Below are 20,279 nucleotides of genomic sequence, written 5' to 3'. Positions count from 1 at the left end.
CATGAAAAAATTCTACATAAAGATTTGGTGCACTCATGTATAAATATTTAAGAATCGCTTTGAATTAAATTAGCTTTTTATAGATGAGTGTTGAACAAAGTTTATCAAAGTTTGAACTTCCTCGAGTTGTCACACTTCCGTTCAGCCTTTGTGCCCATTTCCTCTGATATTGTGTTACTAAGCAACTTTCCAGTGATTCTCACTGTTTTTCCACTGCTAAGTGTTTGCTGATAGCGCAGTAATTTTTAAGTTTCCAGGGTACGTGCGATTTTCCAAACTACAAAGGCTGCTTTATGCTGAAGGGCTGCTTTTTTTTTTTTATCTAACAGGAATAGAATAGATCACGACATATAGATAAAACTCTTTAAACTTACATTCCTAAAATTGGGTCTCATACTTCAATGTGGATATTAAGCTGCAGTGTTGAAGGAACATTCATGTGTGCATTTTAATTAGGTTGTATAAAGAGGTGAAAAATCACAGGAAAAACCCAAATGATGATCCCACGCAGTGTTATACTGATTTTTCATTTAGTATGATACAGAACTGAGCACAATAAGAGATTATCTAATGTTGTTTTGTGACAAAAAAAAGACAAAACAGTACATGCAACCAGTAACAAGACAGTAGCTTGCTTCTTCATGCTGCTTTGCCCCAAATAGGCAGCCAACAGCATCCTGTCATGGAATATGTTGAGTTGTGAAATGGCCTGTATACAGTGCCAAATAAAGAATTCCCATGGTGAGCTTTGCTTTTAATTACAGCTTCACTGTGCTGAATAAATAAACATGTGTTCTGGTTATTTATTCTGTGCTGAACGTGTAAAACAGTACGTCATAACGCTGTCATTCATGTTGGAGAATCTGCAGTTCTGTAAAAGTGTGGATATGATATCAGGAGACAGTAACCGGTTAGGGTTAAATGAGTACCATCGCCTCAGGACTGGGCACCAAGCCACTGCTGAGGAAAAGGCACCATCTTTTCAGCTGCAGGGAGGCTGTGTAGTTGTTGCTAACAAGCTTGTTTCTCACAAACAGCCTTTGGTTTCTCCTCTTTGCTGTAATGTGCTGGTATCCTTCGATATGCTAGACTTCATAGTGTAATGGTTTAGCTTCTAATTACTGCAGATTTTCATGACATCTTTGCTTCTGCACATTAAAACCGGCTTCTCTCCTCCAGCATAAACCACCACTGGAGGTAAATGACCTGTTTGAGGACATCAAAGATGGGGTGAAGCTCTTAGCACTGCTTGAGGTCCTGTCTGGCCAAAGACTTGTAAGTATTTATTTTTATTCAGGATCTAGGCATAAATTATATGAATTTACATTCATGTGAAAAAGAAAGATTGCACAGGACTTTCAATTTACAGTCCTGTGAAGAAGATGCAGTGCCTTGTAACACCTTTAGAAGCAATAACTTTGATTGCTTTCTCTATGATTTTATCATCTCTCACTTTATTGTGAGAACATTTTGGCCCATTCTTTTTAATCCTGCTTCAGTTCAGTGAGGGTTGCAGACATTCTGTCTGAAGGTACCACCACAGCATTTTAGTCACCTTGAGGTCAGGACCAGTGCAACACCTTGATGCTTTTATTTTTAAGCCATTCAAGTTGTAGATTCGCAGATATGCTTGAGACCATTGTCCTATGATGGAACCCATTTTCGGTAAAGCTTTAGCTGTTGGACAGATGGTTTCACATTTGACTCTAAAATACAGAGGAGTTCATGGCCACTTTACTTCAAAATTAAATACTGTGTTTGTTTTTGTGTGATTGTGGGCAGAACTCTTCACTTTGGTTTCGTTTGTCTAAAGAACATTATTCTAAAAGTCTTTTAGGTTGTTCAGATCCAACTTTTCAAACCTAACCTGTGCTGCCATGTTCTCGTCTGACAACCATTCTGAACAAGCCTTATTTGTTTAGCCTTTCTTGATTTGGGCCTGTAGATTCTGAGTTGTAGCTCTTGGATGTTCTGGAATTTCGCTGAGGATTGCATGGTTTGACCTTGGGCTGAATTTGCAGGGAAGTCCACTTCTGGGAAGTTCTGCATGTTTTCCACTTGCAAAAAAACTTTCTCATTGTGTAATGATGGTCTTCAAATTGTTTCAAAATAACATTATAACCCTTCTCAGACTGATTGGCAGCAACAGTTGCTTCTCTAATGTAATTATTGATGTTTTCTTCCTTGACATTGTATTAACACACACCTGAATGCTCCAGACCTGCAACCTGCCAAAATATGTGCTTTTACTGGGGTGGTCACACTTGCTGATAATCAGTTAATAAAGTGGATTTTATTAGCAGCAATTGACTGCTACTTACCTCGTAATTAATATGGAAGCACTAAGCGTGTACTTAGGTTTTTACAGGACCATACAGTATGTGGGGTTTTAATGTTAATGTTCTATTCTGTTAAATTAAGATGCTAGCAAAACCTACGTAATGATTGTATTTTGTCCTGTGTTTAAGGCAACAAGCAAACCTAGTAGTATATACTATACTGTAAACTTAGACAACTGCGTTTCATTGAAAAGGTTGTAAACATTTAGTCGTGGATTACTGTACAAGGACTTAATTTTGATCTGAGCCTCCCCGCTGAGAGGAGCTGTTAGCACTACAGTGCCGCTATTTCACTCTCTCCTGACACACAAATACAGAAACACACACACACGCGCTGACCCAGATTCTATTTTGCAAGTTCTGATTAGACCTGTCTTGGTACAGACTTCTATGTCATCTGTAAAGCTGTTGGTTGGCAAATGAGTCATTCACTCTTTTCATGGTGAACAGTGTTTGATGATTTCATTTACCGCTTTGGTCGTATTAGATCAGCCAAGATTTTAATATAGACAGATATCATTGGTTCTAACTCATGCTTTAAAGCTTGGGATTGTACTTTTTTTCTCAAAGCAACTTTGGCACTCTGCTGTTAATTTATATACGAAAAGTCCTGCTAATTCTCACAGACCCCTGTGTGTTACAGTGAGTCAGGGGTAGCTGCAAACAAACACAGCTTTTTTGGGATTAATAAAGTTATTTGAATCTGAATTTTACAAATTAGATGGCAGATGGTTGGATGAAGATATCCTTAATTTTAATGAGCTAGCTAAATTTTCACTTTCTGTCCTTTCTGTCTTAAGCCTCGTGAGCAAGGCCGCCAGCTTAAGAGGATCCACTGGGTTTCCAACATCGGCACTGCACTCAAATTCCTCGAAGGCAGGAAGGTAAGCATGCAGTCATAATGACAATTTGACCTTTCACAGTAAATTTTGTCAAGTATTTTTCTTCCACAACTGAATATAGTACTTGAAATACGTGACATGTCTTCAAGAAGTCAAGGTATGGCTAATAACCCCCGAGAAAAAGCTTTTGATTGGCTATTTGGTTAGTATGCATGAGGTAGCTGTCGGTAGAAAATGCACTACGTTTAGAGAAGCAGGAAACTGGACTTCTTGATTACATAAGCCATCTCTAAATCTCTTGGCTCTGTTGAAGCCTGTGTCCCACTTTCATTGGAGTTCCCTCAGGACTGAGACTTCTATTGTTGTGATCTCTCTCCCATCACGTGTGGCTTCAGTCTGTGTATCGAGGATCACCGGTCAGTCGCCAGTAAACGCCCTGTGTGATCATATGCTGTATGCATCCTTTTCTTTTGATGCATGATGTAGACTATGCAATGCTTGGATACAGTCATTTGTTTTCTATAAATGTAGCCATTAAGCTTTTCTACTGATGTGTGTTTAAAGCATTTTGACTACACCACTGATTACTGGTATGTTTGGCTCCCTAAATTCCAAAAGCAGAGATGCGAACATGACAAATTGTAGCAGTTCTTCAATGCAGGGTTTGAAACGCTGTGTTGCATCTGCTTTCGCTTTAACCTTTAGTTGAATACTTTTCTTTTGTTCATCTGGTTGACTCTTCATTGTGGCTGTTTGTGCCTTCTGCCAGGGACAATACTTAACTGCATCAAAGACGTGGCTTTGATGACTTTGAACAAAAAAAGCTTGCAGATTTCTTTGGACTGTGTAACTGAAAGGGTTCCTTTGGGTTGAACGTCTCACTTCTAGACTGCCTGAATATGACTTAACTCTCATAATAACCTTTCGCTTGGCTTTTGTTTCAGATCAAACTTGTTAACATTCATGCAACTGACATCGCAGATGGCCGACCATCAATTGTCCTTGGGTTGATATGGACTATTATCCTCTACTTCCAGGTAATACTTCATCTCTCTTTAAATCCCAAAAGTTTTATTACATTGTCTCTCTCCAAGGTGAGTTGCTCTCCTGCAAGTAACACCCTCTGATCATTTTTTATGGTCAACATTGAATGTATTGCTAATCTTTATGCTGTCTAACCCTTACAAAGGACAAAGTATGTAAGTCAAGCAGCTTAAAGGTGATGTTAAAAATTATAGATGCAGGGAAATATCAAGACATGCTGCCATGTTCTCCTTGTTTTCTCTTCTTTTCTCTCAACTAGATTGAAGAGCTAACCAGTAACCTGCCAGCCCTTCAGGCTCTATCCAACAGCAACTCTTCCGTGGAGAGTATTACCAGCTCTGGAACAGGAAGCCCTCCAATGAAGAGAAAGGTGGTCAACAAATTTAAGGGCAATGCCAAGAAGGCACTGCTCCAATGGGTACAGTGTACAGCAGCCAAGTATGTCACTTTAAAAATCATCATCATGATATATATCATATTGGAAAGGTTCGTGTATGCAAAGTCTGCAAAATGAACATTTTCACATTTTTCTTTTTTAAGGAATTTTGGAATTGAGGTGAAGGACTTTGGTCCCAGTTGGCGTGATGGCGTTGCATTCCAGTCAGTGGTGCACGCCATCAGACCTGACCTGGTGGACATGGAGGTAGTACGGCGAAGAAGCAACAGGGAGAATTTGGAGGAGGCCTTTTCACTCGCAGAAAACGAGTTGGGCATTCCCCGTCTGCTGGATCCAGAAGGTGTCCTTGACCTTTTCAACAGCTCGCATTAATTATTCCAGAGTTGCAGGCTATTCTTGCAAAGTGGTATTGAGTATGCATGCTTAACTGTTGAGTGTATGTTTGCTAGTGTTTTAGCACAAGAAATTGTGCTGCTAAGTTGTGTGGTGGAAAATACCACCTTACAGAGGGTTAATATTCTGTGCTATCTGTAGCTCTGAGTTTCAGTCTGTGTAGAAGCAGTCTGCAGCAGCTCTGCAGTCCTGTCTTCTCTAGCAGAGTCGTGATGCTTTATTGCAGCTACACATTGAAATGCCTTTGCTTTTACAGGAGCTTGACCCTGTTTTCTAGAAACATCAGGTCAAGGATGGAAATCAAAAAGACATGTATAATTAGCTGGCAGGCCTTGGGAGAGTTATCCTAAGGACACAAAGTATTTATGTGCCATACTGACTTAATACCAAAAGTAATGACTGTGTCAGATATCCTCCTCATCTCTACAGGCATCATAGCACGTTTTACCTTTAATACTGACAGGATTATTAAACGTCTCAATATATTTGCATCCATTTTTAATATGATTCTTTTTGTATTATTTCAACAAGTGCAGTGGACAATGTTTATGTTAATCTGCAGATGTGGACGTAGACAAGCCAGACGAGAAATCCATCATGACATACGTGGCGCAGTTTCTGAAGCACTATCCGAACCCCCATCATTCTGAGACCGACGGTCAGCAAGATGAGGTAGTTAACCCTAAATGTATCATTTATATTTCAAGTGTATGTAGGCAGTGATAGTTTGGGGTAAAATGGGGATTAGAATAAATGTGTAACTACATACGTTACTACATTTAAATTTGTACTTAGTGCCTACAGTTTTTCCAAAAACTGCCGACATACAGAGAACAGTCCATACTTAATGAAAGCTGCTTCATCTGCTGCTGAGCAAAAGTTTTGAGTAGCTGTGTCTGCTTATATGTGATTCTTGTCATTTTATCACATAAAGCTTAAGTGAGATAAAGCAATCACTGCATGATCACAGCATAAATATAATCATCAATATAGTTTTCCATCAACATGGGCTCATTTAATTTCGTCTTTAATTTATTTTTTGTGCACATTAAGCTGCTTCTTGGCTCAATTCCAACTTTTGCACTGTCAGTGCCAGTGCTCCAGGTGAGCGTTCAGGTCACGGCGCTGCATGCTTCCTGTTTTGGAGTGAATGTCCACCTCAATCTTGTTCCATTTTCTATCCACTTTATTTCTTTTTCCCTTGCTGTTCTAATGCTTTTATCACATATTTGCATCTCTCCGCTTTCCTGGATAGTTTGGTCCCCAAGATATAGAGCAAATGCTTGAGGTATGTTCAACTTAAAAGACTAAATCAGAGTTTCTAACAAGATACTGTCTGTACACCCTTTTCTTCTACCTTAACTTTTAAAACTATTTAGTCCTTAAATGTAGAGGTTGTGTTTGCGTGTGGGTCTCTTTGCAAGTTGAGTCTTGAGTCTAATCTTTAACTGTGTGTGTTCGGCATGTCATTTTTACTTGAGATTCCCATTGGCCTGCTTATAATGAAAGAGATTAGGTCTGTTCCCAATCTAAGCTGTATGTCTGCTGATTGTGACAGAGAGAGGAGCGGAAGATGCTGAGAGAACTAAAGGTGTTTTTAGATCAGCTGGAGAGAGATGTGCTCCGGGCCCAAGGAACAGAGGGAAGCCTTGCTGACAAGTACCAGGTTAGTGAGGTGTGGCAAATGGACTGTAGCATTCTTCTTTGGAAAACTCATTTAGCAATGTGTGTCTCCTTTTTTTTAGGCATTTAAGAACTTCCGTGTTCAGTATGAAATGAAGAAAAAGCAGACAGATCCACTCTTACAGCCAGTCCAAAAGGATGGCAAGCTCTCTGTGGATCAAGCTCTGGTCAAGCAGGCCTGGGACCGTGTGTCTACCAGGGTAATTGTACTGCATGAATAATTCATTATGGGCCACATAGACAGCAGGAAATTTTGTGATAATTAACCACACATGAATTAAATAAAATCTGATGATTAGCAATAATCATTCTTTTTTAATTGTTGTTCTTTTCTTGGCTAAAAAGATTGGATTGATGCACTGGAGGCTCTGAGAAACACCAGTCAGGGTTCATCTATTTACTCGTTGCCAATGAAAGTTCAGTGGGGTGCAAGCGGTTTGTTCAGAGGGGGAGGAGATGGGAACAGAGGCGATTTTGTTCACGGGGCGGTCTACTCCTCGAGACCTCCACAGCTTGTCTAGACTTGCATAACACTCTTTTGTGGCCTGATTGCTTGTGACCATGTGGAAATGTTATGCCCAGCATAGCCTCCTGTACGGTGGGATCTTGCTTTGGTAGAGTGGTTTTGTTTAATGAGTGTCAATTGCAGCTGCTCGACTGGCACATCCATCTGGACAAGTCCCTGCCTGGGCCTCTGGGAGTGATTGGCGCCTGGCTGCACAGAGCCGAGATGGCTCTGAGAGAGGACATTCCCATCCAACATGCTCATGAGGAGACAGCCAATGTTCTTCACAGAAAACTAGAGCAGCATAAGGTAGCATAGCTTACCTTTTAGTCTTTACGTGTTGTGGGGTTAACTTTGTTTTGGACGGTATGAAGAAACAGGCGCTTGTTTCATTTTACAGGAGGTATTGAAAAGCTTGGAGTCCCACAGGCAAACCTTTCAGCAGATCCACAGGGACAGATCGGTGAATGGGGTGCCTGTCCCACCTGAGCAGCTCCAGGATATGGCAGAACGGTAAGATCTTTGTCAGGATAAGTGCATTTTTCTTTGCCGTTTCATGATTTCTTTTTTTGCACTTTTCAAAATAATAACAGACCATTTGTTTAATTTGCAGGTTCAACTTTGTGTCTACATCATCACACGCTCACTTGATTAAGCTGGAATTCTGGGAAATGAAGTATCGACTGATGGCATTTCTTATGTTGGCTGAATCAAAACTCAAGTCGTGGATCATTAAATATGGCCGACGGGATTCAGTTGAACTCCTCTTGCAAAGCTACCTTGTAAGTTGAAATCATAGGAATTGTAGTCTGGCTTTTTAAAAGACATCAAACCAACGAGCGTTTCTCTTTCTGTTTCAGACATTCGTTGAAGGCCACAGATTTTTTGAGCAGTATGAGACAATCTTCACAGGTCTCAAGCAAGCTGCAGAGGTTTATGTTAAATCTGACAGTTCAAGTAAGTCTCTTTGCTTTTTTATTTATAAGCTGCTTTTTTATTTTGTGCATACTATATGCAAGTGTTTTAATTTGGGCTTCTAGTAAACAGACTTACTGTTGATTTCACGTTACAGGGTCTAAGACCTGTAACAGAGGTAAGTCCAAAAACAGTCCAAACTTTGCCTGATCCTGAGCCATTTCTGTCTGCAAATAGGGGGCTGCACTTCTCGTTTCTCTCTCTTTAAAATCCCCAAACTATGAAATCATGCATAATGCATGCAGTAACAATAATTTGAATGCTTTTTTAGCATGATTTTTCTGACCTAACACACCAGCATCAACCATGAGGCCAAATCATCAGCGGACATAATCAAATGCTTTGTATACAGGTGGCAACCATGCAGATTTTGGTTTAACTGAACTACTGTTTCTATTTTCTGTTTTAAGTTGATGAAGCAGAGGGGGTGAGTAAATTCCTCAGTGATACCACAGCTCAGTGGAAGAACCTGGCTTTGGAGGTGCGCAGTGTACGGAGCATGCTGGAGGAGGTGATCGCTAACTGGGAGAAGTACAGCAGCACAGTGGCAGCTCTGCAGGCTTGGCTAGAGGATGCAGAGCAGATGCTCAGCCAGTCAGAGAATGCCAAACGTGTAAGTGCATTCAGATAATAGAAAAAACAATATTTTCTGTACAATTTATGTTGATTTTTTAAAAACATGAATAGAAAGAAAAGCATATTTTTCTCTTTGGCCAAGGAGTGTACAGTTAAAGTTGTGTTGCCTTTTTTATTTTTCTTTGTTACAGGACTTTTTCAGAAACTTCTCCCACTGGATCCAGCAGCACATGGACATGAACGATGCCGGGAACTTTCTCATTGAGACGTGTGACGATACGGTCTCACGGGATCTAAAGCAGCAACTTCTGCTGCTGAACGGGAGATGGAGGGAACTGTTTGTTAAAGTCAAACATGTAAATGCAACACACTTTGGAACAACACATGCACCACCAAAAAATGTCGAATTGTAGTTTTTATCCAAACAGCTGCAAGTTTTAACGATTTGGACAAAAATATTGTGGTATCTTTTATTTCACTTGCAGTATGCAAGAGCGGATGAGGTGGATAAATTGAGGCAAGACTACCAAGACGGGATTAATACACTGAAGATGTTCATGGATGCAACCAATGAGAAGATGACAGCTCCTATCCAAGTATCTTTTCTAAATTGCAGAGCCTTTGTCCAAGATGTTGAGGTAAATCTGCTTTCTCAACTTAGACAAATCCTTATGTATTCTCTATTATATGATATATCATAATTTTTTCCAACTTCCTCTAGGAAATCAAGCACAAATTGCCAGCTATGGAAGCAGCTTGTAAGGCAGCAAGCCGCACAGCTCAGCTGTTAACCAAAGACACTCCACAAGAGGAAGTTTCACAGATGATGACTGTGATGGCTTCAATCAAAGAGCAGCTGAGTAACGTGTGTACAAGTCTATATAGATTACATGGCCTTACTTTAATGTGTGATTAAAATAGAAATCCTGCTGCTTAACACCACTGCATCTTACTTACTTTATTAGCTTTTTTGCACTACTTTGTATTCCTGAGCAAAGGAGGTCTTTAAATGAAATCCAAGCTGTGAGATTTAACCTCTTAGATTTTCTAGCCCATGGTTTATTAAAATTAAATCAAGAACTGCCACTTCCTACAACATCAAATGTACCATTTTTATTAATAAAATAAAAGCTAAACCGCTTTTTTACTCTAATAGAACATTTTGTTTTTACATACTGACATTTAAAAAAAACCCCATAATTTTAAAAGTGGATAACCTGTATTGAACATAAGGATAATGAAGTTTCTTATGATGAAATATTATTACCATTTCTCTCCTCCAATCAGATAAGGGAGAGATGTTTGCCTCTGCTTCGGGAGTCTCAATCGCTTTTACCTCCACTGGAGGAAATGGAGAAGAATATCACAGGCTTCTACCAAGCTCTGGAGAAGGCTAGTCATATCACCAGCACCACCGACTCGGAGGGACCGGTAGACTTTAAACAGAAATGCCAGGTGAGTAACTGTGAAATACACTGAGGCATTTTAGTAGTTCGGATTTCGAGCAGATTTATGTATGTTTTAGCCTAAAGGTAGGTAGGCTAACACCCTACCTGTCATTTAATACTGCAGGAACTGGCAACCTTCACACATAGCTGTAAGAAGTGTCTGACAGTAATAGAGAAAGACCACCAGACCATCCAGAAAATAATGAACAGTAGTAAAACCCTTGAGCATATGGATATGGGTCTACTGCAGAAACGGGTAGCAGACCTGCAGACCTCATCACAGGTAAACATCAAGACCTGCTGTCTTCTCCACCGTAATCAGTGACTGAATTATTTTAGCACTAAAAATGACTTGTTTTGTGCCTAGAACTTGATTAAAGAGTCCACAGAGTGGAGAAAACATGTGGAGGCCAACAGCAGTCTAATGAAGAGATTTGATGAGTCACGGATAGAGCTGGAGAAGGTTCTTAAAATGGCACAGAACTTTCTGACAGAAAGAGGCAACCCAGAAGAGCTGCTGAAGAAACACACTGTGAGTGTACTTTGCCAGATTCAGATGTTTTAGATTGTTCATATCAGTTTATGACAGTATACACGATATTGAATCCCAGTGCAGTAACATGTACAACAATGAAACAAAGTATAGTCTGTGCAAAGTGTTAAACATGATGAGCAGTTATGGGTTTTTTCAGGAGTTCTTTGGACAGCTCGACCAGCGGGTCTTGAACACTTTCCTGAAAGCTTGTGATGAGCTGACAGACATTTTGCCGGAGCAGGAGCAGCAGTCACTGCAGGAAACAGTTAGAAAGCTGCATAAACACTGGAAGGTTGGTGTCAAGGATGTTTAATCCATTAATTTAAAATGTTTTCAATCTCAATATGACTTTTATAAGATAGTAGGAAATTCTTAAAATGTACTGGAATGACTGAAACTCTCTCTGCAGCTTTTCAAAAAGTTGGTGCAAACAAACTGTGCTGCTCAGAGTCTGACAGCTTTGCTGTTGTCTTTCTCCTTTTTCAGGATATACAGACAGATGCTCCCTTTCATCTCCTGCATCTGAAGGTGGAGGTGGAAAGAAGCAAGCTGATGTTGTCACTGCAAGAGTGCCAGGCAGAGCTGACCAGGGAAAACCGCCACCTGGCTAGCATGGGGAGCGAAAGGCTCATTAAGGAGCACAGGGTAAGCACAGTGTAGATGGCTGGCTGGCCTGGTTACATGTATTGATTAACTCAGTGTGAATCAATTCACTGCCTCGCACAGTAACAGTGTGTCAAGAGCTGAAGCTCTTTCCTGTCACCCAGCTTAACAGCATTTTGTTTTGCCTTGGATTCACATGCATTTTCTGCTTTATATAAATGGCCTTCAGGCCTTCTTTAGGGAAAAGGGTCCACAGTCTATATGTGAGAAAAGGCTGCAGCTGATGGAGGAACTTTGTCAAAAACTCCCCGAGGGTGACCTGGCTCACCAGACCTTGGAGACGGCAAGAAAGGACTTTGCTGAGGTCCGGGAGGAGATTGAGAACACTCACCAGAAGCTAATGCAGCACCAAGATAAATGGAAAGAGTACAACAAAAGGTGCAATGATGTTATAAAATTAGTCATTATGATTAATTTCTTTCAGTGTAAACACTTTCTGTAAATGTCACATACGCACATACTTGCAAGAAGAGGCCTGAGCTGTGTTTAGAATTTAACCTTGTGTTTTGTGGCGCTGCAGCAATAAAACTGTGTGTTTGTAATTGCCAGGCGGTGCCACACATTCCTGGCATGCCCGATGTAATCATGTTAACATTTTTGCATTCACTTGAGAAAAAGAACAGCAGTTGTAGCAGTTACGAGTGTTTTCAGTTTTTGGTGCAAAGATCACAGATTCCAAATTATGTCCATCCATTCTCCTCCACTTATCTTTATCAGGGTCACGGGGGGCTGGAGTCTATCCCAGCTTCCGTAGTGCATCTGATATTTAATTATATATATATATATATATATATATTTAGAGAAGTACTCATTTTCTGTATAAATTTAAAGTGCTGTTCAAGGTTTTCATGAGATTTGTTTTTGGTGTCAAACAGATACGCTGAACTTTCCTGTTGGCTTATATCTAAAGAAAGCCAACTAAGGATGCTGAGAAACCGAGCTAATGACCCCAATAAATATGGCACGGTGAAGGCTACCATAACGGTGAGTTAGTCCTCTTCCTAAAGTCCAAACTGTTTACTTCCTTTCCCATTTTCTTCTGTGGTGTGTCACATCTGATATCTAATAGGCTTCTCAGTGTCGTGTCTGAGGATGTTACTGTATAAACACTCCGAGTCAGGTGACTTTTGTCCACACGGGTCGTATCACACTCTGTTGTTGTGTGCAGGAGCTGAGGAATGATGCAGAGCTACAGGAGGGGAATCTTGGCTGGCTGAAAAGCCGTATGGCTGTACTGATTGAAATCTGTGCTGACAGCGATGCCCAGAGGCAAGGAAGTGCACTGAGCAAGCTCTCCACTGATTTTAAGGGTCTTCTCGCTTCTCTGTTAGAGGTAAGTGATGTTCTCACATGTTTTTATCTTAAGGTGCCAAAAACAATTAAAATACCATACAGTAAAAATAAACTGTGAATACAGATATAGTATGAAGAGTGTGAAACTCATTTTAGTGAGTTGGACCTACTAGTCTTTAACAAACCAATAATTTATTCAAAAATTAGGCACAAATACTTCATATGTAGATCTAAATCACAGTCATATTTTACTTTTTAACAGAAAACAGGGGATTATAAATGATTTCCCTCCAATTTTAAGATATAAATTTTCATGCTGTGCAGTCATCCTCTTGACAGGATGGCTCTGGCCTGTGGACCATATAAGTGAGACCACTGAATTTTATCAAAATATCTCTCATCAGCTACAGTCTAAGATATGAGTTATTAAATATTGTTACAGTTGACATCATGAAACTGACATTTTCCAGCCAACAGAAGCAGACAATAGCAATATCCAAGCGTAAGTATTGTTTGTGACAGCGTTGCGTTTTCTCTGATGTCTTTAATCAGGCTGAGAAGATGGTGCTGGCTGTTGGGGATTGTGTACAATTCAGAGAAGAGGTACAAACTACACTGGAAGACCTGCTTCAGGGGCAGAAAGAGGCTCAGGCTGAGGTTACTAAAATACTGGACTGCTCAACTGCTAGAGAAGCCCAACAGATGCTGCTTGTTCATCAGGTATCCTTAGACTAAACAAATAATTCCACATTACCGTGCTTTGGATTTTGTTTTTGCTTGATTTTCTTATTGAATTTGATTCTGATAACCAAACAATTTTAATGTTTCCCAATAGCAACTATTAAAACGCCTGAAACTAAAGAGGAAGGATGTTCAGCACCTTTTCACCAGAGGCCAGCAACTCCAGGCTGAGGAAGGATTGGGGGAGACTCTGCAACAGGACCTGCAGAGTTTAGAGAACACACTTAGCAAAATGGAACAGAATATGGATTCACAGGAGCAAAGCCTTGAGGTGAGCAGTGTTTAAGACTGATCTGAAAGCAATGAACGCTTTTGATACACTGATACACTGGATAAAGTGATGAAACAGTGTTTTTGATGCATGCTTCTTCACCCACTAAAGTCATAAAGTTCTTTTTGTGACACTGTGCTCTGAATAATTCTGGTGAAATGAGCATATGGTGTGAAAAGTTATTCCCAGGATCTGAGCTTAATCCTGGTGTAGTGATCAATTTAGCAATTGTATTATTAAATTCAATTTAATTCAATTCAATTTGTATAACCTAGTATAAGTACAGGCTCAAAGGGTTTTACACCCATAAAACCATATTAAGAAATATTTGGGGGAGGAGGAGGAGGAAGTAAAAAAAATGGATTTTATATGCAAGTAAGAGTATTTTAAAATTAACTCTGTAAGAAACTGGAAGCCAATGTAGCTCTGCTAAAACTGGAATGATTTGTTTTTGTTCATTACCTTCATATTTCATGTGGTTCTAGATAAGTTGCAGTCTACTGAGAAGGTGTTTTTCAGAGTCATGGCAGGAAACTTCGTACTTTGGCGATAATCCTAAGATGGAAGAATGGTGGAACCAATAATGGTTCAAACCAGAATCTAAAATAAAGCCCAAGACTTTTAATTTGTGGCTGTACTATGTCAGGTGATGTCCCCAACTCATGAAAAGGCAGATCATGTTTGGTTTTAGGGCCAATTTAAAAAAGAAAATTCCAGTTTGTTTCTATTAAGTTTTAAGGCGTTTATAGTCATCAATTTGTTAATGTCAAGTGCTAATGAGATGAGTAGATCATTATCACATGGCTCTGTAGAAACATATATCTGTGTATCATCTGCGTAACTATGGTAATGAATGTTATGATATCATGTAAGGTTACCAAGTGGAAGCACGCATTATCGCTCCACCGCTTTGCTCTCATATTATTTTGTTAAAGTGTGAGTCAAAGTCAAAGTGAACTCTATTGCGTAAGAAGTTTTTTCTGATAATAGTCAAATTGTTCATTTTCTCTCTGCTCTAACTGACTCTCTACTCTTGTGTAGTCCTCAGTATTGCTCAGTTCAGCATCTGTTGTTGTGAAGTTTGAGGCCTTTTTTATTATTAAGCTTACTTTTATTCACAGTGCTTCCCCTTTATGTGTTTTTATATTGTTTTGCATGTTTACTCTCTCCAGGACTCTGACACAGTTACATTATACTATATATTATATAAGCTAATGTGTGTTGCTGCGTATAAATAAATGAATGAAGTAAGTAAAGGAAAATGTTATGTATAGAGGATTGAAAGGTCTGACTGATATTTTCTAATGGAGTACTGTTCTTTGAGAAGCATTACAGCTCTAAGGATGCCTCGCTGCAGTGAGTCAGATATGTTATTCTTCATGGTGCTGCTATAGGCTGTTGAGATGAGGGGTTAGTGTTGAAATGGAAATTTAAGTTCAGCCTTTTTTATGCTAGCGGTTATACTGATAATCAGTAATGTGAACACCGATGAATTTAATGTTTGTGCAGTTGCTGCCTTGTATGGTGTGGTTTTTGTCAAGTGTTAGCAGTGCTGACTCATCACCCCTGCTAATAGGTGCTGACGCTATGGTGTCATTTGCATACATAATAGTCATACCGAGCAGGTTTGGTATAGTGTTGTGTCATTGTGTTCTGTTAGTGTGATCTTTACGTGTTTTTTCTGCCACTGGGGGATGATTATTATCTTGCTATAACATTTAAATATGAAGGTTTGATAACAGCACTAAACACAATGAATGGATCTAAAAATAATGCTGATCTGACCTTAATGAGTTTGACGATTGTCATTCCCAGGTCACGCTGGCAGCCTGGCAGGAGTTTGACAGCCAACAGGAAGCAGTTCATGAGTTTGTTAACAAAGCACGCTCAACAATGGAGAGAGACTTGAACTTCAGCAGTCCAGAAAGTCTGGCAGTTGAACTTGATCAGGCCAGAGTAAGTCTTCTTTTTTAAGTTAAAAAACCAAACAAATAAACAAAACCAAAAAATATCTTTTGGTTGACTCTTAACATTTAAACTGAAAGGTATGGGTTAGATCAATACTGTAGAAAACTATACTAAATGTTGCCGTTTTGTGAGCAGGTGCTGCTGAAGCAATGTGAAGCAAAGGCCTTACATATGAACACGTTGCTGAAGAGATCAGCAGAAATCCAGCTGGGCCCCAAAAACAAGACTCTGCTTTTACAGCAAGCCCGTTCTCTCAGCGAACAAGTGGATAAAGTAGAGTCTGGGCTGAAAAAAGAGTAAGAAAATAGATTCATCGATTAAAGCTTTTATTTTGTTCGGAAACACACATACGCATACACACATTGGTGCATTTGAGAATGTGCTGACTGACATGTGCAGTAGTAAATTTAGCTGTCTTACACCTAACATGAATATCAGGCATTGCTTGCAGCTAAAACTTATATAATTTATCATTTTTGCTTCCCCAGTGTCAAAAATCTGGAAGAAATGAAAGACCAGTGGGATCAGTTTGGAGCTGGATTTGAAGCCTTTTCCTTATGGATATCTGAAAAGGAAAAACAGCTGGATGCAATGAAGTCTTCTACTTTGCCTCTGGAGGAACAGATCGACACACTCAAGGTACCGTAGTGTGTATTATAACGCTCCAACCCTTTAAAACCATAAAACCAAGTAATATTAGCCAGCAAACAATAACCACAAAGCCAAGACATTAAAGCTAAAATTGATAAGGTGTCTGAAGAGGCCATTGGAAGCAACAGTGCAATATTGCTTTGCCCATCGAGACTGTCTCTCTCGTTGACACCCACAGCAACCCCCTGTCTTTAACACAGATGAGAAAAAGAGCCACTCATGAAGTCTGTGGTTTGTATCTGACTTCCTCAAGCTGTCACAGTTTTGACAAATTTGCTCTGAGGGTGAAACTTAAATTTCCTGAAAAATTGGAAGATGGCATTTAAGGCACAAAACCCCAGAGAAAATATTGGCTGTTGGGATACACTGGGCAACACTTGAACAGTTTAGTAATGGCAGAGGTTAAGTATCCTAACAACTTTAACAAGGGGCCAAATTGTGATGGCAAGATGGGGTCGGAAATCTTTATAAACTGTATGCAGGCTATCATATATGTGCATCAAATACACATTAGATAGAAGATTACTACATTTGAGGATACACACATCAGATCTGAATGATGAGACAATAGAAATAGATTGTGGTCTGATGACTCACATTCGTGCATGTATCGCCATTAACTTATTACCTTTAATAAAAGATTAGATGAAACTTTATTATTAATCCCTCGGATGGGTTCCTCTGGGAAATTCAGTAAAAGGGACACATCGTCTATTTATTATTAATTTGGGATTATAAAAATGAATGCCTTATTCTGTCTGACTATGTTTAACAGCTACTAGCCCAACAAAGAGCTTCCTTCCTAATTAGTCCTTACTGAAAAAAAAACAGTAACTACTGGTGATTTAATTGTGGGCAGAACCTCTTTTTAGATTGAGGAACACTGACTGAGTCATAAAGATCTTATTTGGACTTTATTACAGTTTAATTGTCTTGCTTTTTCAGGCTGTTGCGGCAGGACTTCAGTCTCGAGCGGAGGTTCTTTCTCAGCTGGAGACAGACTCCCAGGCCCTGGCTCAGTTTGTGTCTTCGGGGGAGGCGGCTCGCATCAAGGCTCGTTTGACCCAAATCGGCAGGTACTGGGAGGAGCTGAAGGAGAGCGTTCAGCAGCTTGATGGACAGCTGGAGGAAAGCTCTTCTCACCAGCAGAAGTTCAAAATGAGCCTAGAGGAGGTATATATTCACTGACTGATACTGCTGCACTTTGGTATATAGAAAAGATTAGAGAGATAATAATTAATGGAGTTAATCGGGTCTTAATTTTCTGTCAGGTACAAGCATCTCTTAGTGAGCTGTATACAAACCTGGAGCATCCTATCAAATCCTGCACCTCCTCATCAGAGACCTACAAAGCCCTTCAAAACCACATGGTATTATTTCTTTCTACAATTGCTCATTTTGCGAGTTAACTTTAAATACCAGTAATGGTACTAGAGTGCAGGTTGAGGCTTTGTTGGTCACTGCCATGTGTTATTATTCTCCAGGATGCCTGTCAGTGTCTGGAACGGCTGAAAGGAACCTTGCTGTCGCTGTCGGCTGGCGTCCGTCGACTGAGTGACAAAGAGCAAGCAGAGCGGACTGTGACAGAGCTAAACACCACCTATGACCAGCATGTACAGGAAGCAAAGGACAAACAGAGCACTTTGGAAAACCTGCTCTCCCTTTGGCAAAAGTATGGATTACTGTATGTAGCATAGTCATTTTAAAAGCTTTAGGATAAAATTAAGAAATGCTGATAGTTACATTTGATATGGACAATAGACAAAACAGAGCCGTGTCTCCCTATGAAGCAAAGTGCACCCAACTCTGTAAATAAATCTTACAATTCCAATGTTTCTGATGTCCTTCAGGTATGAGAAGCAGCATTCAAACTTTGTTTCCTGCTTGGAGAGAAGTGAATCTGCGTCCAAACCAGAAAGTCCGTTCCTGTCAGCAGATAAAGCCAAGCTCCGCGGCGAGATACAGGATTTGCAGGTACAATTTATACAGACACAGTTTAACTATGAAACAGAATTCAATTAATAATATATTATTGTAACAACATGGATGAATACTTTTTCCTTGCAGGTCTTGCACTCTGAGGTTCAATCCCTTGAGAGGGCTCATGCTGAACTGGCATCTTTGGGGACATCATTGTATCCCACTGCAGAGGGAGAGAGAGTTAGTCAGCTGAAAGATGAGCTTGAAACCCTGCAGAGGAGATTGCATGTCCAAAATGAAGTTCTCCCTCAAAGGTACAATGAAATAGTCTGACTGCAAATTTAATTTTAAAGCTTGTCTTGCACTAACTAAATTGTGGAGTTACCATGGAGCCTTTTTCTACTCCAGAATCTCAGAGCTTCAGAGCCACCTTTCACTGGTAGAGCAGTTTGACCAGGCCTTGCTTAAATTCTGCCAATGGAGTGAGAACATGCTCTCAAATCTGCACTCATTTCCTCAAATCAATATCGGCAAACTGCAACCTGCTGCAGCACAAGTAAAGGTAAGAACTGAAATGTTTTTCTTACATTTGCATCCCTAATACACCCGTGGCAAAGACATGCTGAAAAGACAGGTTTACCTAAACATTGTTAAGCCACCCTTTAAGACACAAAAATACATCACTTTATCTCTTAACTCTGGTTAATCAAAAGAAAAGGACTCAAGCTGTTCTTGCTGTGAGGCAACACTGCTTACCATTTTACCACCATGCCAACTTTTCCATTTACTGAATATCTATTGATGCTGCTATCTGTCTTTATTGAAGTATAAGATGCATACCTTTTCTGTGTAGCGCAGGGTGACATTGTATGTCTATTTGATCTTAAAGTCACAACCACACATACATATTAAAAAAAAAGGAAATCAAATCAGTCAAATGTTTAAAAAAAATACAAGTCTCTAAAATACCCAAATTTTGCTAAATTTAGATGTAAACCCCCAACCCAGAAACAGATGGCCACCCCTCCTTGAGCCTGGTTCTTCTGGAGGTTTCTTCCTGTTAAAAGGGGAGTTTTGCCTTCCCACTGTCGCCAAACAGTTTTCTCTGTTTTCTCTGTATTACAACTGTTGTTGTGATTTGGTGCTATTTAAATTAAATATGAATTGAACTGAATTGAACTGAATGTAACATTCAATAGCCTTTTTTAAAGGCTATGACTGACAAAACCAACATGCTTTTCTCCAAGATAAAAGGAAATAGGCAGAGGAATTGAGCTTTCAGAGCAACAGCTGATTCTCTAAAACTTGCATCTTACAGGAGATGCAGGTGGCCCTGCAGAAGCAGTCCAGTGTGAGAGAGAGTTTGGAGCAGCAAACCGAGAAGCTCTGTCAGTTCTGTGAGCCTGGTGATGCACAGCTTCTACGTAGCAGAGCAGACAGCTGTCTGCAGCCCTATATGGAGGCCCACAATATAGCCGAGCTCCAGTTGGAGTGCCTGGAGAGGCTCGAGGCTTTTTTGCAGACCCACAGTGTGGTGACTGGAGTTTTGCGGGGTCTGAGACAGACTGTTGAAAGTGCTGGGAGCTGGGACCGTGGAAGAGTGGAGGAGCTGCAGCAAGAGCTGACCACTATTGTCCCAGACATTAGTCAGCTCGAGACTCTAGCCATCAGTCTGGACAGCAGTCTATGCAAAAGTCATCTTCACATTGGTGCTGATGAGGGTTCTCCTAAGTCATGTCGCATGCTGGCGGATTCACTTAGTGTTGAGCTGGATGCAGTGAGGAACTTGCTTGGTACTAAGCAGAGTGAAGCAGAAGCCCTGGGGGCTCTGTGGACTTCATTTAGACAGCGGAAAGAGCAGCTTCTGAAAGCCGTGGAAGATATTGAAGAAAAAGCAGACCGCCAGAGCCTTAAAGAGCCCAGCCTGCATGGCTTACAGCAACGGTAAAGTATTCCAGCAATATCTGATGTAATTCAAATGTGAAGTTAGTGGTGAAATTGACAACTGAACATAGTCAATAACTATACATATTAT

The 20,279-nt window shown here is 40.1% G+C and overlaps 1 protein-coding gene across 15 annotated transcripts in view; it reads left to right on the top strand.

Annotated features, from left to right (window-relative positions):
• Nucleotides 1-20,279, top strand: part of syne1b (spectrin repeat containing, nuclear envelope 1b) — a 74,598-nt gene that overhangs the window by 9,052 nt on the left and 45,267 nt on the right. For 6 of the 15 annotated variants that reach the window (XM_084915567.1, XM_084915578.1, XM_084915575.1 and 3 more), the window contains exons 3-42: nt 1,180-1,275; nt 3,140-3,223; nt 3,577-3,597; nt 4,126-4,218; nt 4,485-4,663; nt 4,766-4,962; nt 5,578-5,687; nt 6,069-6,119; nt 6,271-6,303; nt 6,574-6,681; nt 6,761-6,898; nt 7,348-7,512; nt 7,604-7,716; nt 7,817-7,985; nt 8,064-8,160; nt 8,276-8,296; nt 8,589-8,791; nt 8,946-9,110; nt 9,240-9,392; nt 9,476-9,619; nt 10,042-10,209; nt 10,327-10,485; nt 10,570-10,734; nt 10,895-11,029; nt 11,224-11,382; nt 11,570-11,778; nt 12,276-12,384; nt 12,569-12,733; nt 13,246-13,413; nt 13,529-13,705; nt 15,521-15,661; nt 15,809-15,969; nt 16,162-16,312; nt 17,270-17,497; nt 17,596-17,694; nt 17,809-17,996; nt 18,175-18,298; nt 18,392-18,558; nt 18,653-18,806; nt 19,563-20,188. In XM_084915567.1, coding sequence (XP_084771693.1) covers nt 1,180-1,275; nt 3,140-3,223; nt 3,577-3,597; nt 4,126-4,218; nt 4,485-4,663; nt 4,766-4,962; nt 5,578-5,687; nt 6,069-6,119; nt 6,271-6,303; nt 6,574-6,681; nt 6,761-6,898; nt 7,348-7,512; nt 7,604-7,716; nt 7,817-7,985; nt 8,064-8,160; nt 8,276-8,296; nt 8,589-8,791; nt 8,946-9,110; nt 9,240-9,392; nt 9,476-9,619; nt 10,042-10,209; nt 10,327-10,485; nt 10,570-10,734; nt 10,895-11,029; nt 11,224-11,382; nt 11,570-11,778; nt 12,276-12,384; nt 12,569-12,733; nt 13,246-13,413; nt 13,529-13,705; nt 15,521-15,661; nt 15,809-15,969; nt 16,162-16,312; nt 17,270-17,497; nt 17,596-17,694; nt 17,809-17,996; nt 18,175-18,298; nt 18,392-18,558; nt 18,653-18,806; nt 19,563-20,188 — 5,993 coding nt within the window. The remainder of the gene's footprint in view (nt 1-1,179; nt 1,276-3,139; nt 3,224-3,576; nt 3,598-4,125; nt 4,219-4,484; nt 4,664-4,765; nt 4,963-5,577; nt 5,688-6,068; nt 6,120-6,270; nt 6,304-6,573; nt 6,682-6,760; nt 6,899-7,347; nt 7,513-7,603; nt 7,717-7,816; nt 7,986-8,063; nt 8,161-8,275; nt 8,297-8,588; nt 8,792-8,945; nt 9,111-9,239; nt 9,393-9,475; nt 9,620-10,041; nt 10,210-10,326; nt 10,486-10,569; nt 10,735-10,894; nt 11,030-11,223; nt 11,383-11,569; nt 11,779-12,275; nt 12,385-12,568; nt 12,734-13,245; nt 13,414-13,528; nt 13,706-15,520; nt 15,662-15,808; nt 15,970-16,161; nt 16,313-17,269; nt 17,498-17,595; nt 17,695-17,808; nt 17,997-18,174; nt 18,299-18,391; nt 18,559-18,652; nt 18,807-19,562; nt 20,189-20,279) is intronic. The other 9 variants (XM_084915572.1, XM_084915570.1, XM_084915582.1 and 6 more) reach the window with 7 other exon arrangements.

This window comes from Perissodus microlepis, chromosome 19, assembly GCF_051167445.1.
Source record: "Perissodus microlepis isolate ML-2025 ecotype Zambia chromosome 19, ASM5116744v1, whole genome shotgun sequence".
In the NCBI taxonomy this organism is placed as follows: Eukaryota; Metazoa; Chordata; class Actinopteri; order Cichliformes; family Cichlidae; genus Perissodus; species Perissodus microlepis.
This window is presented reverse-complemented; position numbering and strand designations above follow the sequence as displayed.